Source organism: Vulpes lagopus, chromosome 1, assembly GCF_018345385.1.
Source record: "Vulpes lagopus strain Blue_001 chromosome 1, ASM1834538v1, whole genome shotgun sequence".
In the NCBI taxonomy this organism is placed as follows: Eukaryota; Metazoa; Chordata; class Mammalia; order Carnivora; family Canidae; genus Vulpes; species Vulpes lagopus.
This window is the reverse complement of record NC_054824.1, coordinates 99021864-99036443: the sequence shown is the minus strand read 5'-3', so window position 1 is coordinate 99036443 and position 14580 is coordinate 99021864. Positions and strand designations below refer to the sequence as shown.

The 14580-nt window shown below is 49.7% G+C and overlaps 1 protein-coding gene across 12 annotated transcripts in view; it reads left to right on the top strand.

The window, feature by feature from the left end:
- ST3GAL6 (ST3 beta-galactoside alpha-2,3-sialyltransferase 6) overlaps positions 1 to 14580 on the top strand; it is a 57020-nt gene that overhangs the window by 35877 nt on the left and 6563 nt on the right. For all 12 annotated transcript variants that reach the window (XR_005989541.1, XM_041767494.1, XM_041767490.1 and 9 more), the window contains 6 exons: positions 321 to 398; positions 2538 to 2641; positions 3746 to 3809; positions 10103 to 10198; positions 12824 to 13010; positions 13123 to 13260. Coding sequence is in view for 11 of the 12 variants with exons in the window: in XM_041767494.1 (XP_041623428.1) it covers positions 321 to 398; positions 2538 to 2641; positions 3746 to 3809; positions 10103 to 10198; positions 12824 to 13010; positions 13123 to 13260 (667 nt within the window). In the remaining variant the exon portion in view is untranslated. The remainder of the gene's footprint in view (positions 1 to 320; positions 399 to 2537; positions 2642 to 3745; positions 3810 to 10102; positions 10199 to 12823; positions 13011 to 13122; positions 13261 to 14580) is intronic.

Genomic DNA, 14580 nt, shown 5'->3' with positions numbered 1-14580 from the left:
CTGCTCAGGCTCTGGGTGGGGGCACTTCTGAAAAGTCAGCCTCCTTGTGGCGTCCACAGTGTGGTAATCCTAGGCCTTCTCGAAGGCCCTTTGTTCCCTGCTCAGTGAATTATTTCCAGGTGGCTTGCCACCTCGGCCTTTCTCAGTCTCGTGCCTCGTGTCCGGCGTCCTCAGACATACGCAAGGGACTGTCCTCTCGGGGGCTTCTGGGAGAAGGCGTCCTCCCGGCGCGGGCACCGAGCGGACTCCCAGGGCCTTGGCTTTCCTGGGGGCGGGCTGCCGGGTTCCGGTTTCTGACTGAGCCTACTTTTGTCTCCTAGGGTGCCACCTGTGGAAATGAAGCGGAGAAATAAGATCCAGCCTTGTTTAGCGAAGCCAGCTTTTGCCTCTCTCCTGAGGTAAAAATAACAAAAGAACTTGATCCACAAAATGTTCAAAATGCGTTTGTGATCATTTTTCAAACCCCCCCCCCCCCCCATGTAAATCCTTGCTGTAAAAGTCGACACTCTGTGTTTAGGGAAGAGCTTGAATATCCAGCCTCCTTTTTGTGCTTTTAGTCAGATCTGCATCTATTTGCAGCAAAGGCCTTGAAGAGCTCAGTCAGCCCAGTGCTCCTCTCACAGGTGAGATTAGAGAGGCCTGTTTGTGTCGGATTATAGACCCCAGTGAACTGTTTCTCAGGGTTGTATTTCCCCCTTGGTTGTTCCCATGTGATTTCCCACCCTTCGTGTTCTGGGGCTGTTTCTCCTTTGCCTTTAGGTTAAACTTCTGTGACGAGAAGTTTTTCCTGACTTTGAGGGACTGGATTTCAGTGAGGTCCTGGGAATGTAAATCATGATCGTTATGGGGTTGTCAGGAGTTGCACGATATCCACCAATACTCTTTCCCTCTGTCCCCTCAACTCTGACACGTTGCTGGTCAACGTGCTTCTAGAGAAATAGAAATAAATGACAGTCTGGTCACATTTAATTATATAAAACAGGGACAGGCTTTTTAACACTTTGGCCATTAAGGATCAAAAACCCGTGTGTTCTCTTAATTCTCTCCCTGCCCCTTTTCCTTACTGGTTCCTAACCTTGTGGGGCTACACATTCCTTTACCATCAACTCTCTAGGAGACTGCAGCTTCATCAGACATTTCTGCATCTGATCACAGCTGCGCCGTGGCTGCCTCTGGCCTTCCCATGGGTGTGTGTCCAGTTAGGTTTTAGGCTTTTTTTTTTCTTTCTTTTTTTTTTTTTTTTTTTTAACCATGACCTGTAGTTAAGAAATAGGTTTTACTTTGGAACCCAGTAGACACTGGGGATAAATAACGTTTTACCTGGGAACCCAGGTATTTAAATAAGGCTGCCCCCCCCCCCCGGGACCGGTATCACTGTCCCCACTAAGTCTGGGGCACAGGTGCAGGGAGGGCTCATCCAGAGTCTGAACACGCCGTGAGGTCTAACTCCACCCTTGTCCCAGGTTAGTGGCTCCTGAGCGGCACACCGTCACCCCTACTCCACTGCTCTTCGTTGCCTTTTTAAAAACTTACGTTTTTGTGTTTAAATTCAATTTGCCAACATATAGCACGTATTGCCTTTGTGTGATGCAGCCCCCGAGCCCCTCCGAGGCACTCTCATCTGCACCTGCAGTTTTTAGGCTAAAAGAGGGCAGAGCTGATAGACTGGAAAAGTGGGGCCAAGTGTGGGGATAGTTTGACTTGTTCCTTTAATTAAAAAAACTTTCTCTCCCCCCCCCCCCCCCATGTCCTACTGGTTCCGTAAAAGTCCTACGGAGTTGAACTTCCTTCAATCATTTATTAACCATAAGTAGCCTGCTTACTCTGTGCTGGCTGCTAAAAGTCGGGGGGCAGAGGCGGAACACGTCCTGCTCTCTTCAGCCTGGCTCTGGCCCCTGAGTGGGCCCGGGGGGCTGTGCAGGGCACAGCAGACAGGACTCCCACCGTCCTTGTTCTTAAGCAAGACTGTTGTTGTTTTTATTTTATTTTGTTGTACTTTTTTTTTTTTTTTTTCTGAGCAGGTTTTAATAGATCAGAGCAGTGTTGTATCCTTGGTGCATTGAACTTTTATCATCTTTTTATAAGTTTGTACCTACAGTAGTTTTAAATTTGGGAGCAGCTTAGCATCCATGCTTTTGTTTTCCCTTTGTCTGTGGATAACATTTTGTCACTTACTGTTGGTTTGATTTTAAATTTTGATCCCCCCTTCCCTCTCCACCCCACCCCCAAACCCTCCCCCCTAAAGCTGTGACATAATTTTGGTTCCACAGCCTGGAAAGTGTTTCCGTTCTGGTTGTGTAGTTCCACTGCATATTCCATTCTGTGTGATGTTTGAATATCATTGGAGGTGATTTTTTTAAATTAAAATAATAATCACACCTTCACATATGGTCACTGTAATCAAGGCGAGCACGCTACTGCAGTTGTCATCAGCTGTTATTTTATTTTATTTATTTATTTTTTTTATCAGCCATTATTTTAGAAGGGCTGCAGAGGGGGCAGGCATTTGGGAAAATCACTTTTTCCTTTCCTTGCAGGTTTCATCAGTTTCACCCTTTTCTGTGTGCAGCTGATTTTAAAAAGATTGCTTCCTTGTATGGTAGCGATAAGTTTGATTTGCCCTATGGGATAAGAACATCAGGTCAGTAATATCATTCTTTACCCGACCCTTTTAATGTGAGTGGTGTTTGATGTGAGCCACATGTTGATGTGATTGTAAGGCCTTTTCATCTTTCTGCTTCGTAATGATCTCTAAAGGAAATGATGTGGGGATGGGATGAAGGGCATTAAATTTTAACAGAAATCCCTGCTCCTTTTTGAGGCAGCGAAGAATTTAAGAATAAAATGGTAGGTTTGTTGTTTTTATTGAGAAACTTCTGCTTTTTATTTCAGTGTAGCCGTAGTATTATTAGGATACCGAATAACGTTCTGATGCCTTATTTTATTCCAGCGTGGAATGAGCAGGATAACCCTGTGGGTTGGGTTAACGTCCTCCCTGGATCCCTTTTTGCCTCTTGGCCTCTGGGTTTTGTTTTATGTCATCCATTTAAGTTCTAGCTCTGGGTGTCTTATTTTGCTAACTGGTGGCTACTTTACTTTTGCTAAATTGAACGAGAATTACTCCATCTACTAATGACGAAATGGTTCACCTCTTTGCTTATTGGCCACTGAACCGGCTCTATGTAGCTTGATGGTGTAGATTATTTTTGAGAGACCCTCAGAGCCCAGGAGGTGACACGCTTTGTTTTCAGAATTAGATTTTGCATATTCAACTGACCTTGTTTTGTGTATGTGTATGGTGTGTGTGTGTGTGTGTGTGTGTCTCAAAAATACATTGCAGTGAATTTGATAATTTGCACCTAAACTTACTAAATATTGGCTTCTAGACGAATGTCATTTTGAAAGGCTATATTTTTTAATATCTGATGTTGGTCTCTTGGGGATTACTTTCTTATGATTGTTTTCAAATTAAGCATCTCTCTCTCTCTCTCTCTCTCTCTCTCTCTCTCTCTCTCTCTCTCTCTTTTTCCTGGAGTTTTTGGAAAGTGTCCTTAGAGCACTTCTGAGTGTGCCTGTTGAGCTGTGCTGGCTGATTGCAGTTGCCTCATTAATTTTCACCACAGAATAAATCCATGGAGCTGCACCAGTTTGAAATGGGCTTGGGGGAGGGAAGCGGACAGATGGCTTACTATGTGCCTAAGAAGCCATGAATCCTTTTATTTATACCACTCCATTTGTTTTCCAGCGGAATATTTTCGACTCGCTCTTTCAAAACTGCAGAGTTGTGATCTCTTTGATGAGTTTGACAAGTGAGTTGATTTCCTTGCTTTTGTTTACTTTTAGTTTTAGCTAATGTGGTTCAAAATGTGGGCCTCAATGTAAAACGTCTTCACTCAAGAAAGTTTCTTCGTATCTGTGCCTACCTAAAACGTCGAGTACGTATTTCTGCGGTACGTCCAATAAACACTACAAAGCTAATTTAGGAGCTGCCTAACTGATTGTCTCAGAAGTTTGCAGGGAGTGTGTGGTGAGCCATGCTAGTTCCAGGTCAGGATATTTTAAGCCACATTCATCATGTCCAAGTTGTTGTTACCGCAGAATTAATTCCTGGCCTCTGTGAACCAACTCATGGCCCCTCCATGGGCTGTTTCCTCTGCCTTCCTGTGTATCCTATAACTGCTCCTGAGGATCCTTTTTGTTTCACTTGAGTGTTGGATTTCAGAAGCGACTCTCTTCCTTTTATTCAGAATTTTACAGGAGGGAGGCAAACAGCTTGATCAGATAATGTTTTCTGACTACAAGAGGTAGTTTAGTTTGTAGAAAAATCTGGTGTCATGTGAGCCCTGTGGGAATGAACTTGCTCTTAAATATAGACTCCTTTGCAGGTGTACTTACTTGGATGGAGGTAGACTCTCTTCACACATTTTAAAGCTACATTTTAGGATCTGACCAGTGGCCCAGTCGGATGGTACAGGTGGTCTGCAGGTGGCCCAGTGGGACGGTACAGGCCTCCATTACAAAGGGAAATGACTGGATCTTTCCTCTTGCTCAAGTGGACAGAGGTGCTCGTTAGCAGATACATAAGTGAGGATACTGGAGGAGGTGTGAACATGGAGTTGGTTTCCAGAACAGTGCTAGGTTTTGTCTGAACGTATCTCCTTTTTCTGTGGGAGCCCACATTATCAAATTGTGGATTATGTCATAAATGTTGCACATTTAAGCTTGTCCTTACTTGTTATAATCTGAAACTGTGCCATAAACTTAATTTCAAATTTTTATCACCTTTCAACAGCAACCACGTATGTTCTTTTTTAACCTAAAGTTCATAAAACTCTAATGGGTAGGATATTGTTTTTGTGCAGACCTTTGGCATACGTGCATTAGGTCACACTTTGTCATTTTTACTACTGACCTGCAACACTCCCTCCCCCCCCCCCCCACCCCCGGGGCCATGTTCTTAGCTATGATCAGCAGGGACCTGGACTGTTCTTTTTTTTTTTTTTTTTTTTAATTTTTTAAAAGGTTTTATTTATTCATGAGAGACAGGCAGACACACAGGCAGAGGGAGAAGCAGGCTCCATGCAGGGAGCCCAATGCGGCATTTGATCCCAGGACCTGGGGATCATGCACTGAGCCCCCCAGGTGCCCCGGGACCTAGGCTATTCTACCGTGAGTCTGCTGTTCCTATATACACAGCTTCTTCCTCAGTATGCGGTGTGATGGCTGGACTTGCAGCAGTCACATCTGCATTCTGGCCAGGAGGGAGGAGTCAAGGGCAAGGCCCTGCCTCTGTCAGTCAGGACTTGCCTCCCGCCTAAGGACATTGCCCAGAAGTCACAGACAATACTGGATGACATCCAGGGTCCTCAGCTGCTGGAGCCAGTTGACACCAGCGTGAGAGCTGTAGTTCTTTCCAGTTCCATGTTCAGTGTCATCAAAGTAGGAAGGTGAATGAGCCATTTGGGGAATATTTATACCCTGGAGAAATTGGCAACAGTACAAACCAGGCTTCTCCTATCCCCCCCTTTTTTTTTCTCCCAGAGCAAACTGATGGTTTAACATTTGCTAGCAGCCACCGATTGCATCCCATCGGTTAGGGCTACAGTCACAGGCCACACGTGGCTGGAAGTTGGGCAAGGAATGAAGCCTAAAAAAAAAAATTATTAATAAAGTGGCTGTGGCCCACATTTTAAAAAGTCCTATTTTGAGGGACAAAGGAAACATGATTATTGAGGGGCCACTGGTCTCCACCTGTCTCTCTGTGCCTGGTAAATATTTAGGATTCTGAAGTCAGTTATGTAATCCTAGACCAAGCCAGCCGTGGTTTGTCTCTTGAAGAATTGGTTGTCTGTGGAAGCTTTTGTAGAACATTTTGAAGTGGCATTTCTTTTTTTTTTTAATTTTAAAATTTTATTTTTTTATGAAGCGACCCCTTTCTTGATATTTTACTCACATGTGTGTAAGTAGGGGGAGGGGCAGAGGGAGAGAGAAGCTCAAGCAGACCCCAAGTTGACTGAGGAGCCTGTTGTAGGGTTCCATCCCGCGACCCTAAGATAATGACCTGAGCCAAATCAGGAGTCAGCTGCTTAACTGACTGAGCCACCCAGGTGCTTCCCCCCCTTGCCCCCACCCCACTCACCCTGTGCCCATGAAGTGACATTTCCTATGAAGGACTTCTTTTATTTGCCATATTGGCTGGTAATGTTACTAATGTAACTCTGAGGCAGAGAGAACCTTTCCCCAAAGCTACTTCCGTCAAGAACTTGGGCGAGAAATAAGGGAGGAAGGGAAGAGGAGTGTGTGTGTTCGGCCGTGGCACTGAAAGACCCCTGGAGCTACACGGCCCCATGCTTGCTCTTTGCTCGGCCTCCTCCCTTTGCTAACCACTGCCCCCCCTCCCCCTGGCCACCAAAACAAAACAAAAAACCAGACTCCCCTGTTCTTTTTCTAAGTTTTTGGTCACTTAGTAATTAGTCATTTGCCTCCTTATGTGCAATCATAACTGTTAGGAAAATACTTGCGTTGCAGAAAATTGCCTTTTGCCCTAATTTTGTAACCGGGATTCTCTGTGAACCAGGGACCCCATGCAATGGGAAATGTGCATCACCCATTTTTATTCCTCTTTTTACAGGGAATATAAGTCTTGGGCTTTTCCCCGTGTATCACTGAGCTTCTCTCCTGAGCAAGGCCCAGCAGGTTGGGGCGGGTGAACAGGGGGGCACCGTGCTGTCCTGTGAAGAGTCCCGATGACTCATGCTCCCCTCCCCTGGAGGTGTTGCCTGGCCTGAGAACCAGACTCTAAAGTGGTGAATCCTGGAGCCCGCAGAGGCCTAGTCCAGCCCAGCCCTCTAAAGGGGAGTGAAGTGAGGCCCAGAGAGGTTATAGGGGCCGTGGAGGGAGGCCTGCAGACTTCTCCTGTTCTCAGCACCTCCCTCCACATTTTAACAAGCAGAGAAAAGACCAGAAAGACCCCACAATTGAACATCCTTTTTTTACTTAAAAGATTTACTTATTCGTGAGACACAGAGAGGCAAAGACCCAGGCAGAGAGAGAAGCAGGCTCCGTGTGGGGAGCCCGAGGGGGGATCCCAGGTCTCCAGGGTCACGCCCTGGGCCTTAGGGAGACGCTCAACCACCGAGCCCCCCAGGCACCCCGACAAACCGTTTTTAAAACCAATTAGAGCAACCTTTTCATGGTGTTCTTGTTTTTTCGTGTTCCTCCTTTTATGGAAACGCGCAGACTGGGTGTGAGGCCGGGACTTTGGCCGCAGAGGAGGGACGGACGTGACCTGGCGGGGAAGGGGGAGCTCGAGGAACGGGGGTGGGGGGTGGGGGGTGGGGGGTGGGGGTGGGGTGAGGTTGTCGGCAGGCGGGCCCGCGGGGATGCCCGGCTCTTGGGGAGACCAGGCCTGCTCCGTGCCTGGCGCGGGCCCCACGATCCTGGCCCTCGGTGTGTGCAGGGTGGGTGCTGGTGGCTGAGGCAGGGGACCCCGTGACCTCGGGACCCCGGGCGGGGCCCTCGCGGCGCAGCGGGGAACCGGGGACCTGCGGCCCTGGCGGCCTCGGCGGCCTCGGCGGGGCCTCGTGGGAGCGCGGCTCGGGAGCGGCTGCACGAGGGGCGGCCCGTGGGGGGGGGGTGTGTGGCCCGGGCCGCCCCGGGCAGCTCGCAGGTCCCTTCCGCGGGCGCCGTCTGGGCCTCCGCTGCTGGGGCGTCGCGGCCCCCTAAGCCCGGCCCCGCGCCTCACCCACCCCTGAGGACGCGGGAGGAGCTTGTGGGGGGGGGGGTCGGGGGCAGCTCTCCAGCCCCCGGGGGCTCGGGCCTCGGCGCCCCGCGTCCTGCCCCCCCCCCCCCCCCCCCCCGCGCAGGTGCAGCCCGCGGGGCGCCCCAGGGCCTCGACCACAGGCAGGGGCGGGGCGGGGCGCACAGCGGGGGCGGGGCGCGGCGGCGGGGCTCCCTCCCGGCGTCGCGGCGGGACCTGCGGGGACGGCCACCTCCCCAGGAGGCCCGGGGGCTCCGAGCCGGGACCCTGCCACCCCCCCGGAGCGGTGGGGACCCGCGGCCCCTCAACACCCCCCGCGGGGCAGCCCCGGGGCCGGCGGGGGCGCCTTGACCTTGCCTTGACCTTGCCTTGACCTTGCCTTGACCTTGCCTTGACCTTGCCTTGACCTTGCCTTGACCTTGCCTTGACCTTGCCTTGACCCGGGCCTCCGCGCTGCCGCCGCCGCCCGCGGGCAAACCGGGAAGTGTCGGGGAGCGCGGGGTCGGGGCGCCGCAGCCTACGGGAGGCCCGGTCGGTGCCCCAGTTGGGGCTCTTCTCCCGCAGCCCCGTCCTCCCCGAGGTGCCCGAGGTGCCAGCCTTGCTCGGGGGCAGGGAGGGTGGCGCCAGCCTCAGGAGGCCCAGCCCCTGACGTGCATTAAAATGAGCCCCAAGGTTCTGGAAGAGTCAGACCAGCTGTGTGGGTGAGACTTGCCCTTGTTACAGAGCATGCGGGGTGAGTCCGGTGAGGAGGAGGAGGGTCCCCCCCCGCCCCACACACACACACAAAGGAAAGGGTTTGGGCTGTTTGCCAGCGTTCCCCTCCCCTCCGGGTCCCTGGTCGCCAAGCAGAGCAGCAGGGGGAACCTCGCCTTCCTGGAATCCTAGGGCCCGTTGTGGGCTGCCCACGGTGGGAGTTTTTGGGGGTACGTCCTCCAGGAGTGCCCAGACAAGGTGGCCCTAACCCAGTCTGACGCCTGCCCTGCTCTGGATCTTCTCCTTTGTATGACCAAATAGACAGAGTCGGACATGACTCTTCGGTTGGGGAGCTAAGAGACCCAAATCAAAATGCGTAGAAGAGCATTTTCCAGCACTTCAAAGCTTCCCAAATAGGTGCGCTAAGCAGCAGATCCCAGTGAGGAAAGTCAACTTACGCATCTGTGGTGCAACGTGTACGTTGTCCCTTCTTAACCCGACAGGGCCAGCGCTCGGCTCTTTTTAGTTACTCCTGTATTCTCTGGGATTACTTATTCATTCAAGTTTATTTAAGTAATCTCTACACCCAAAGTGGGGCTTGAACTCCCGGCCCGGAAGTCAGGAGCCACATGGTCCTCTAGCTGAGCCGCCCAGGAGCCCCAAGTTGACAGATGCTACAGTACTTGTGATTCTGCTACTCATTAATTTCCGAAGAGCCTTATGGTCTAGAGTTCATCCAGTCTGCTTTATTTCATGATTTCTAGAAGCAGTGTTTTGTTTTGTTTTGTTTTTCTTTACACTTTCATGTCATGAAGGCTTTGGAAAGCCAGTCTCAACAGGCTTCCCCTCTGTAGCCTCGTCCCCCAAAGGAGAGGGACATGATCTGTGTTGTCCTTTCTCCAGGCCAGGTCGGGTCTGCGGAGAGCTGATGGTACACAGTCCGGGGCCCTGGGCTGATCCCCGCCAGCAGCAGGAGGTCCCGCTTCGTCATCTACTCGAAAGCTGCCAGGAACACCAAGTGAACTTGTAGTTTACGTTGGTTAAGCTCCAAGGAGCAGTACGTGTTTGGGGAACTGAAGGGCTCACGGGCAGGGCCAGGGAGGCTACACCTTCCCCACCGGATTCCAAACTGTCCACGCACTGATAAGATGCGGCCGTGACCCAGAGCTGGAATCTCAGGATGCTCAGAGTGGGCATGCGACGTGAACACACTGTCAATATTAACACGCAGGACCACAGGCCAGGTGGTGATTTTTGTCATCCTGGGATCTGGATGCAAATTCTGATTCTGCCTCTTGGGAGTACAACTTTGAAATGTTTGCCAGCACCTCTCTGAATGCTTTCTTCCTTTGTAAAATGGAAATATCGAGCGTGCCTGTCTCAGCAGGTGGTTAGGAGAATCACGTGAGGACTGTGTATGGACTTAGAAGCAACTGTCAGTTGCTAACGATCATGTACTTCCTGTGGAGTGTTATTTCTTGAATCTTGCGTCTAATGTATCCCTAGACATTTAAGTCACAATTGGTTCTTTTTCTACCTATGCAACAAGTGAAATTTGGTGTCGGGTTCTGGAAAGTCTGAACGAATTCTTGGAATCACCCAGTTACGTGAAAGGTGTCTCAACCTCTCGCTTGTCTGTTTGCCCAACAGTGTGCCGTGTAAAAAGTGCGTGGTGGTTGGTAATGGAGGAGTTCTGAAGAATAAGACATTAGGAGAAAAAATTGACTCCTATGATGTCATAATAAGGTAAATATAGTTCCTATTTGCTAATCTGGAATTGTTGCTAAAGAGTATGGTTTTCTATTTTAGTACAACTGTATTTTAAAAGGAAGATGCTTAGATCTATTTAAGTCCATTACACAAGCGGTCTCTCAGTGGTTGGCTAGGGTAGGCCTAGATTGTCACATCATCTCCTTAGCAAATACTTATGAGGTCTCCTTACTATTCCAGGCACAATTCTAGCCACAGGGGGTAGAGCAGAAATAACAATGTTCTTATTCCCTGTGGAGTCTCATGAAGGGGGGAGAACACAGAAATTAAATAATAGAAAAATAAAGGCCGTGCAGACAATACTGGGATAGATGACGGAATAGCTACCTTAGAATGGATGACCACTTTGAGGAGGAGACCTCCACCTGGACCTCAGTGATCGTCTATACCAGCCACATGAAGACGAGGGAAGAGCAGTCCGGGCAGCGGGAATGGTTAGTGCAGGTCCTGGGGAGGATAGGATCCTGGGTTTGAGAGAAGGAGCAAGCAAACCAGTGAGGAGGGAGGGCGGCAGGCTCCGGGAGAGCAGCAGGATCAGAAGCTGAAGAGTCAGGGAAGGAGCAGGCTGTGTGGGACTCTATAAACTGAGGTTACAACTTGGATTTTATTTTAAGTACAACAGGAAGGCTGAAGATTTTTAAGCAAGAGAGCAAATTGATCTGGTTCTGTTCTTAAAATACATTGGCTGTAGCATGGACAGTGGGGTACGAGGGACAAGAATAGAAACGAAGAGGCCAGGGGGGTGGCTGTATTCAGGCAGGTGGTGGTGGCTTGGAAGAGGATTGTCACGACAGAGAGGTAAGTGGATAGATGGAGACGTGTCTTAGAGGTGGAGTTACCAGGATTTGTCACTCTAGGTGTGAGTGGAGGTGGGGATAAAGGAACAGATGTTCCCCTCTGGGTTTCCGGCCTCAGAGACTGACTGGGTAGGGTCTCGAGGCACCATTTACTGAGTCGGGAGAAGCCTAGGGTAGGGACATGTTTGAGGAGAATCAAGATTTCTGTGTGAACATGTTCGGCTTAAGATGCTTCTAGATTTGAGGTGATGAGGCAGATCGGCAGGTGGAGAACAGGTTCAAGGCTTGATGGAAGTTCAAGGCAGCCTGTTAGCGGAATTTAAACCACGGTCTGGGCAAGACTTCCAAGAAAGAGAGAAGAGGGTCCAGGACTGAGTCTTGACATACTCTATGCTTGGAGGTAGAGTAAAAAAGAGGGGGGGTGGGGAGTGAAAGAGATGGAAGAGGATCCACCAGTGAGGTCAGGAGGGTTTCAAAGGAGAAGGGTTGTCAGCTGTGCGCAGTGCTGGCCGGAGGTCCTGCGAGAGGAGGACGCGGAGTTGGCCGTGGGCCTGGCCCCCCGAAGCCCACTCGCGCTCCCCAGAAGCAGAGCTGGAGGCAGGATCTGGGGGTGCCCCGGGCAGCGAGGTCTGCAGGAGAATGACGGGAACAGAGGGGGAGGCCAGGGGAGTGTCTTGAGAAGTTCTGTGTGGGGTCGAGGAAGGAGCTGTAGGGGAGATGGTATGCACTCGAAGGAGGCTTTCCCTGGTTGCTCCTCTTGCAAAGGTCGGGGTGCCAGAGCCTGCCGTGGGCCGGGCCTGGGGTAGAGCGAGGGGCTGGGGCGCCAGGCGGGCTGGGCCCCTGCAGCGGGACGGAGACCTGGTGTTGGAGGGTGGCCAGGGGAGCCCCCGGGGGAGCGGGGAGCCGAGGCCACTTCTCGCTTTCCTCCCTGAAAGGTCACAGTAAGGTCATCCTGGGCTGTGTGGGGCAGTGCATGGTGGGGGGAGCCCCCACGCTCCCCGGATCACTGCCCATTTTGAGACCCTCGCGAGGGCCTTCCCCGCTGGGTCTAGACACCTGCTCCTCGGGCCCACAGCAGCCCCTGGTGAGGGAGTGCCCCGGGCACAGCCTTCACGGAAGTCGTGTCAAGTGTTACTGGGACCGTCTTGTGTTACACGGAGCCGGGGGCAAAGGGGGAAACTGTACCACTCCCCCAGGGCCGGTGTTGGGGAAACAAAGCCTGTGCCTCCTCGGCCGATGCACGAGGCACCGCGGCCGCAAACCCAGCAGCGGGTCTTTGTGGCCCCGGAGTTCGCTGTGCCAATCGCATCTGCTTGGGTGCAATGAGGCAGTTTCAGATGGATTCCAGAGCTCCGCAGTTTTGGTGGCTCTTCAGATCACCTTCAGAGCCCTTGCCCGTCACTCCGTGTGCCACACCCTGTGTAACCCTGGGCGAGGAGCTTTCTCTCTGGACTGCAGGGCCCCGATCCAGGGGGTTCTGTCTGCAGGCCCTCCTAGGTCTCTTCTAACCCTAGCATGCTGTGGCTCTAGGTTCCCATTTTGTTTTACGCAGACTTTGGTTTTCCTGGGTGTAGGACTGAATTACCAGTGGCCCCACAATTAATTTTGAAAAAGCAGCTGTTTTTTGAAAGGGAATTATTTCCTTGGCTGTTGTGTATTTAAAAAAACAAAAACAAAAAACAGTTGCCTTGTAGCTTTAAGCCCTGGGACCACTGGCTGCTGCTGTTTGTTCTGAAAGCTCTGAAACTGGGATGGAATTGGCTCACGCACTTGGTCTACATATTTTGTGTTTTACTACCCACAGAATGAATAATGGTCCTGTTTTAGGACACGAAGAGGAAGTTGGGAGAAGGACAACCTTCCGACTTTTTTATCCAGAATCTGTTTTTTCAGATCCCAATCACAATGATCCTAATACTACAGCGATTCTCACTGCTTTTAAGCCGCTTGACTTAAAGTGGCTGTGGGAAGTGTTGACGGGTGGCAAAATAGTAAGTTGGCAACATCCATCTGCCTTCCGATTACCTTCATTTTTTTTTTTCCCACTTAAAAAACCAAAAGGACGACCACAATGTTCTATTTTGTGTTGTTCTTCTATTTCAGAACACTAACGGTTTTTGGAAGAAACCAGCTTTAAACTTGATCTACAAACCTTATCAAATCAGAATATTAGATCCTTTCATTATCAGAATGGCAGCTTATGAACTGCTTCACTTCCCAAAAGTGTTTCCCAAAAACCAGGTACGTTATTTTTCTTTGCACAGTTTCAAACTGAAGATCTGGCTAGGGGTAGGGTGGAGAGTTCCTAGGGTTCTCAGAAAGGATAAGCTACAGGACTCGGGGTGGCTTCTGAAGGCCACACCTGGGGCAGTGAATTAGGCAGCTGGGATATTATTTTTGTTTTTCAGATCGCAAGGAAAGAATCTTAGGTGGAGTGGGATATTTTGTTTTGTATTTTTTTTTTTTCTGGCCTCAGAGCCTTCTGGGGTCTCTCTCCTCTGTGTGGCCCAGCACCTCCTTTCTCAGAACCTGTCTTCAGTGTCATGGGAGGGAGCTGCTGGGCAGGCTGTGCTGGGGTAGCAGGACAGCTAAGGACAAGCGCAAGGCTTTTCAGGCTCGAGAGAACTGTCTCGGATAAAAATATCTCAGCAAAGGGGACGAAGGACAAAGTAGCCATAATACTTCTGTGGTCAGAGGAGACACTGGCACTGAAGTCTGAGGAAACGTTGTTGAAACTCCAGATTCTTTAATTTAAAAGCAGTCTCCCTGACTTGGACTCCTGGAGCCCTTTGGTTTCCATGCCCAGAAGATGAGACCCACTGGGCCCCTCCGGGGGCCCCTCCAGTGGCGGCCCAGACAGGTTTCTCACTTGAGGCCTGAGAAACTGACACAATAGCTCAGTTGACATGAGGTGTCCCCTTTTTGTCATCAGGGAAAATCCAAAGAGATAAACACACATCAGGTATCTTTTTTTTTTTTTTTTTAATATGATAAATTCTAAACTTTAGAACTATTAGATTCTAATGCTTATTATGAAATAAGTTCAAGAGAATGTGTGTGAGTGTATATATATAAAAACTTATATATTGTTTAATATAGATTTGATTTTATATACATATAAAGAAAATCATCCTTCTCTTCCCTCTGTAACTCATTATCCCACAAGTTTTTTTTTTTTTTTTGCCTTTTATATCCTTCCAGACTATCGTCTATGCATTTACAAACACCTACTTTTCCTTCAGTATAATTGCAATTCTACCGTGGATATTTTTTGCCATTCCCCCCTCCATTTAACTATTCCCCTATTTATAGATATTTCTGCTTGAATCCATGTTTTTTCCCTTCTAAAAATTATATAGAAATACACAGGATTATAGGGCTTTTCAGCCCACTTGTGTGATTTCTAAGACTCCTTGGAAGTGGAATTCCCAAGTCAAAAAGCATAAATGTTTCAAATGTAAGCCTTATTTCATAGTAATTTTGAGAGGAAAGGTCAACTTAAGTACTTTCTTAGAAATTTTGAGGGGAAACGACAGCTTCTGAATGTATGTTTTATGCCTT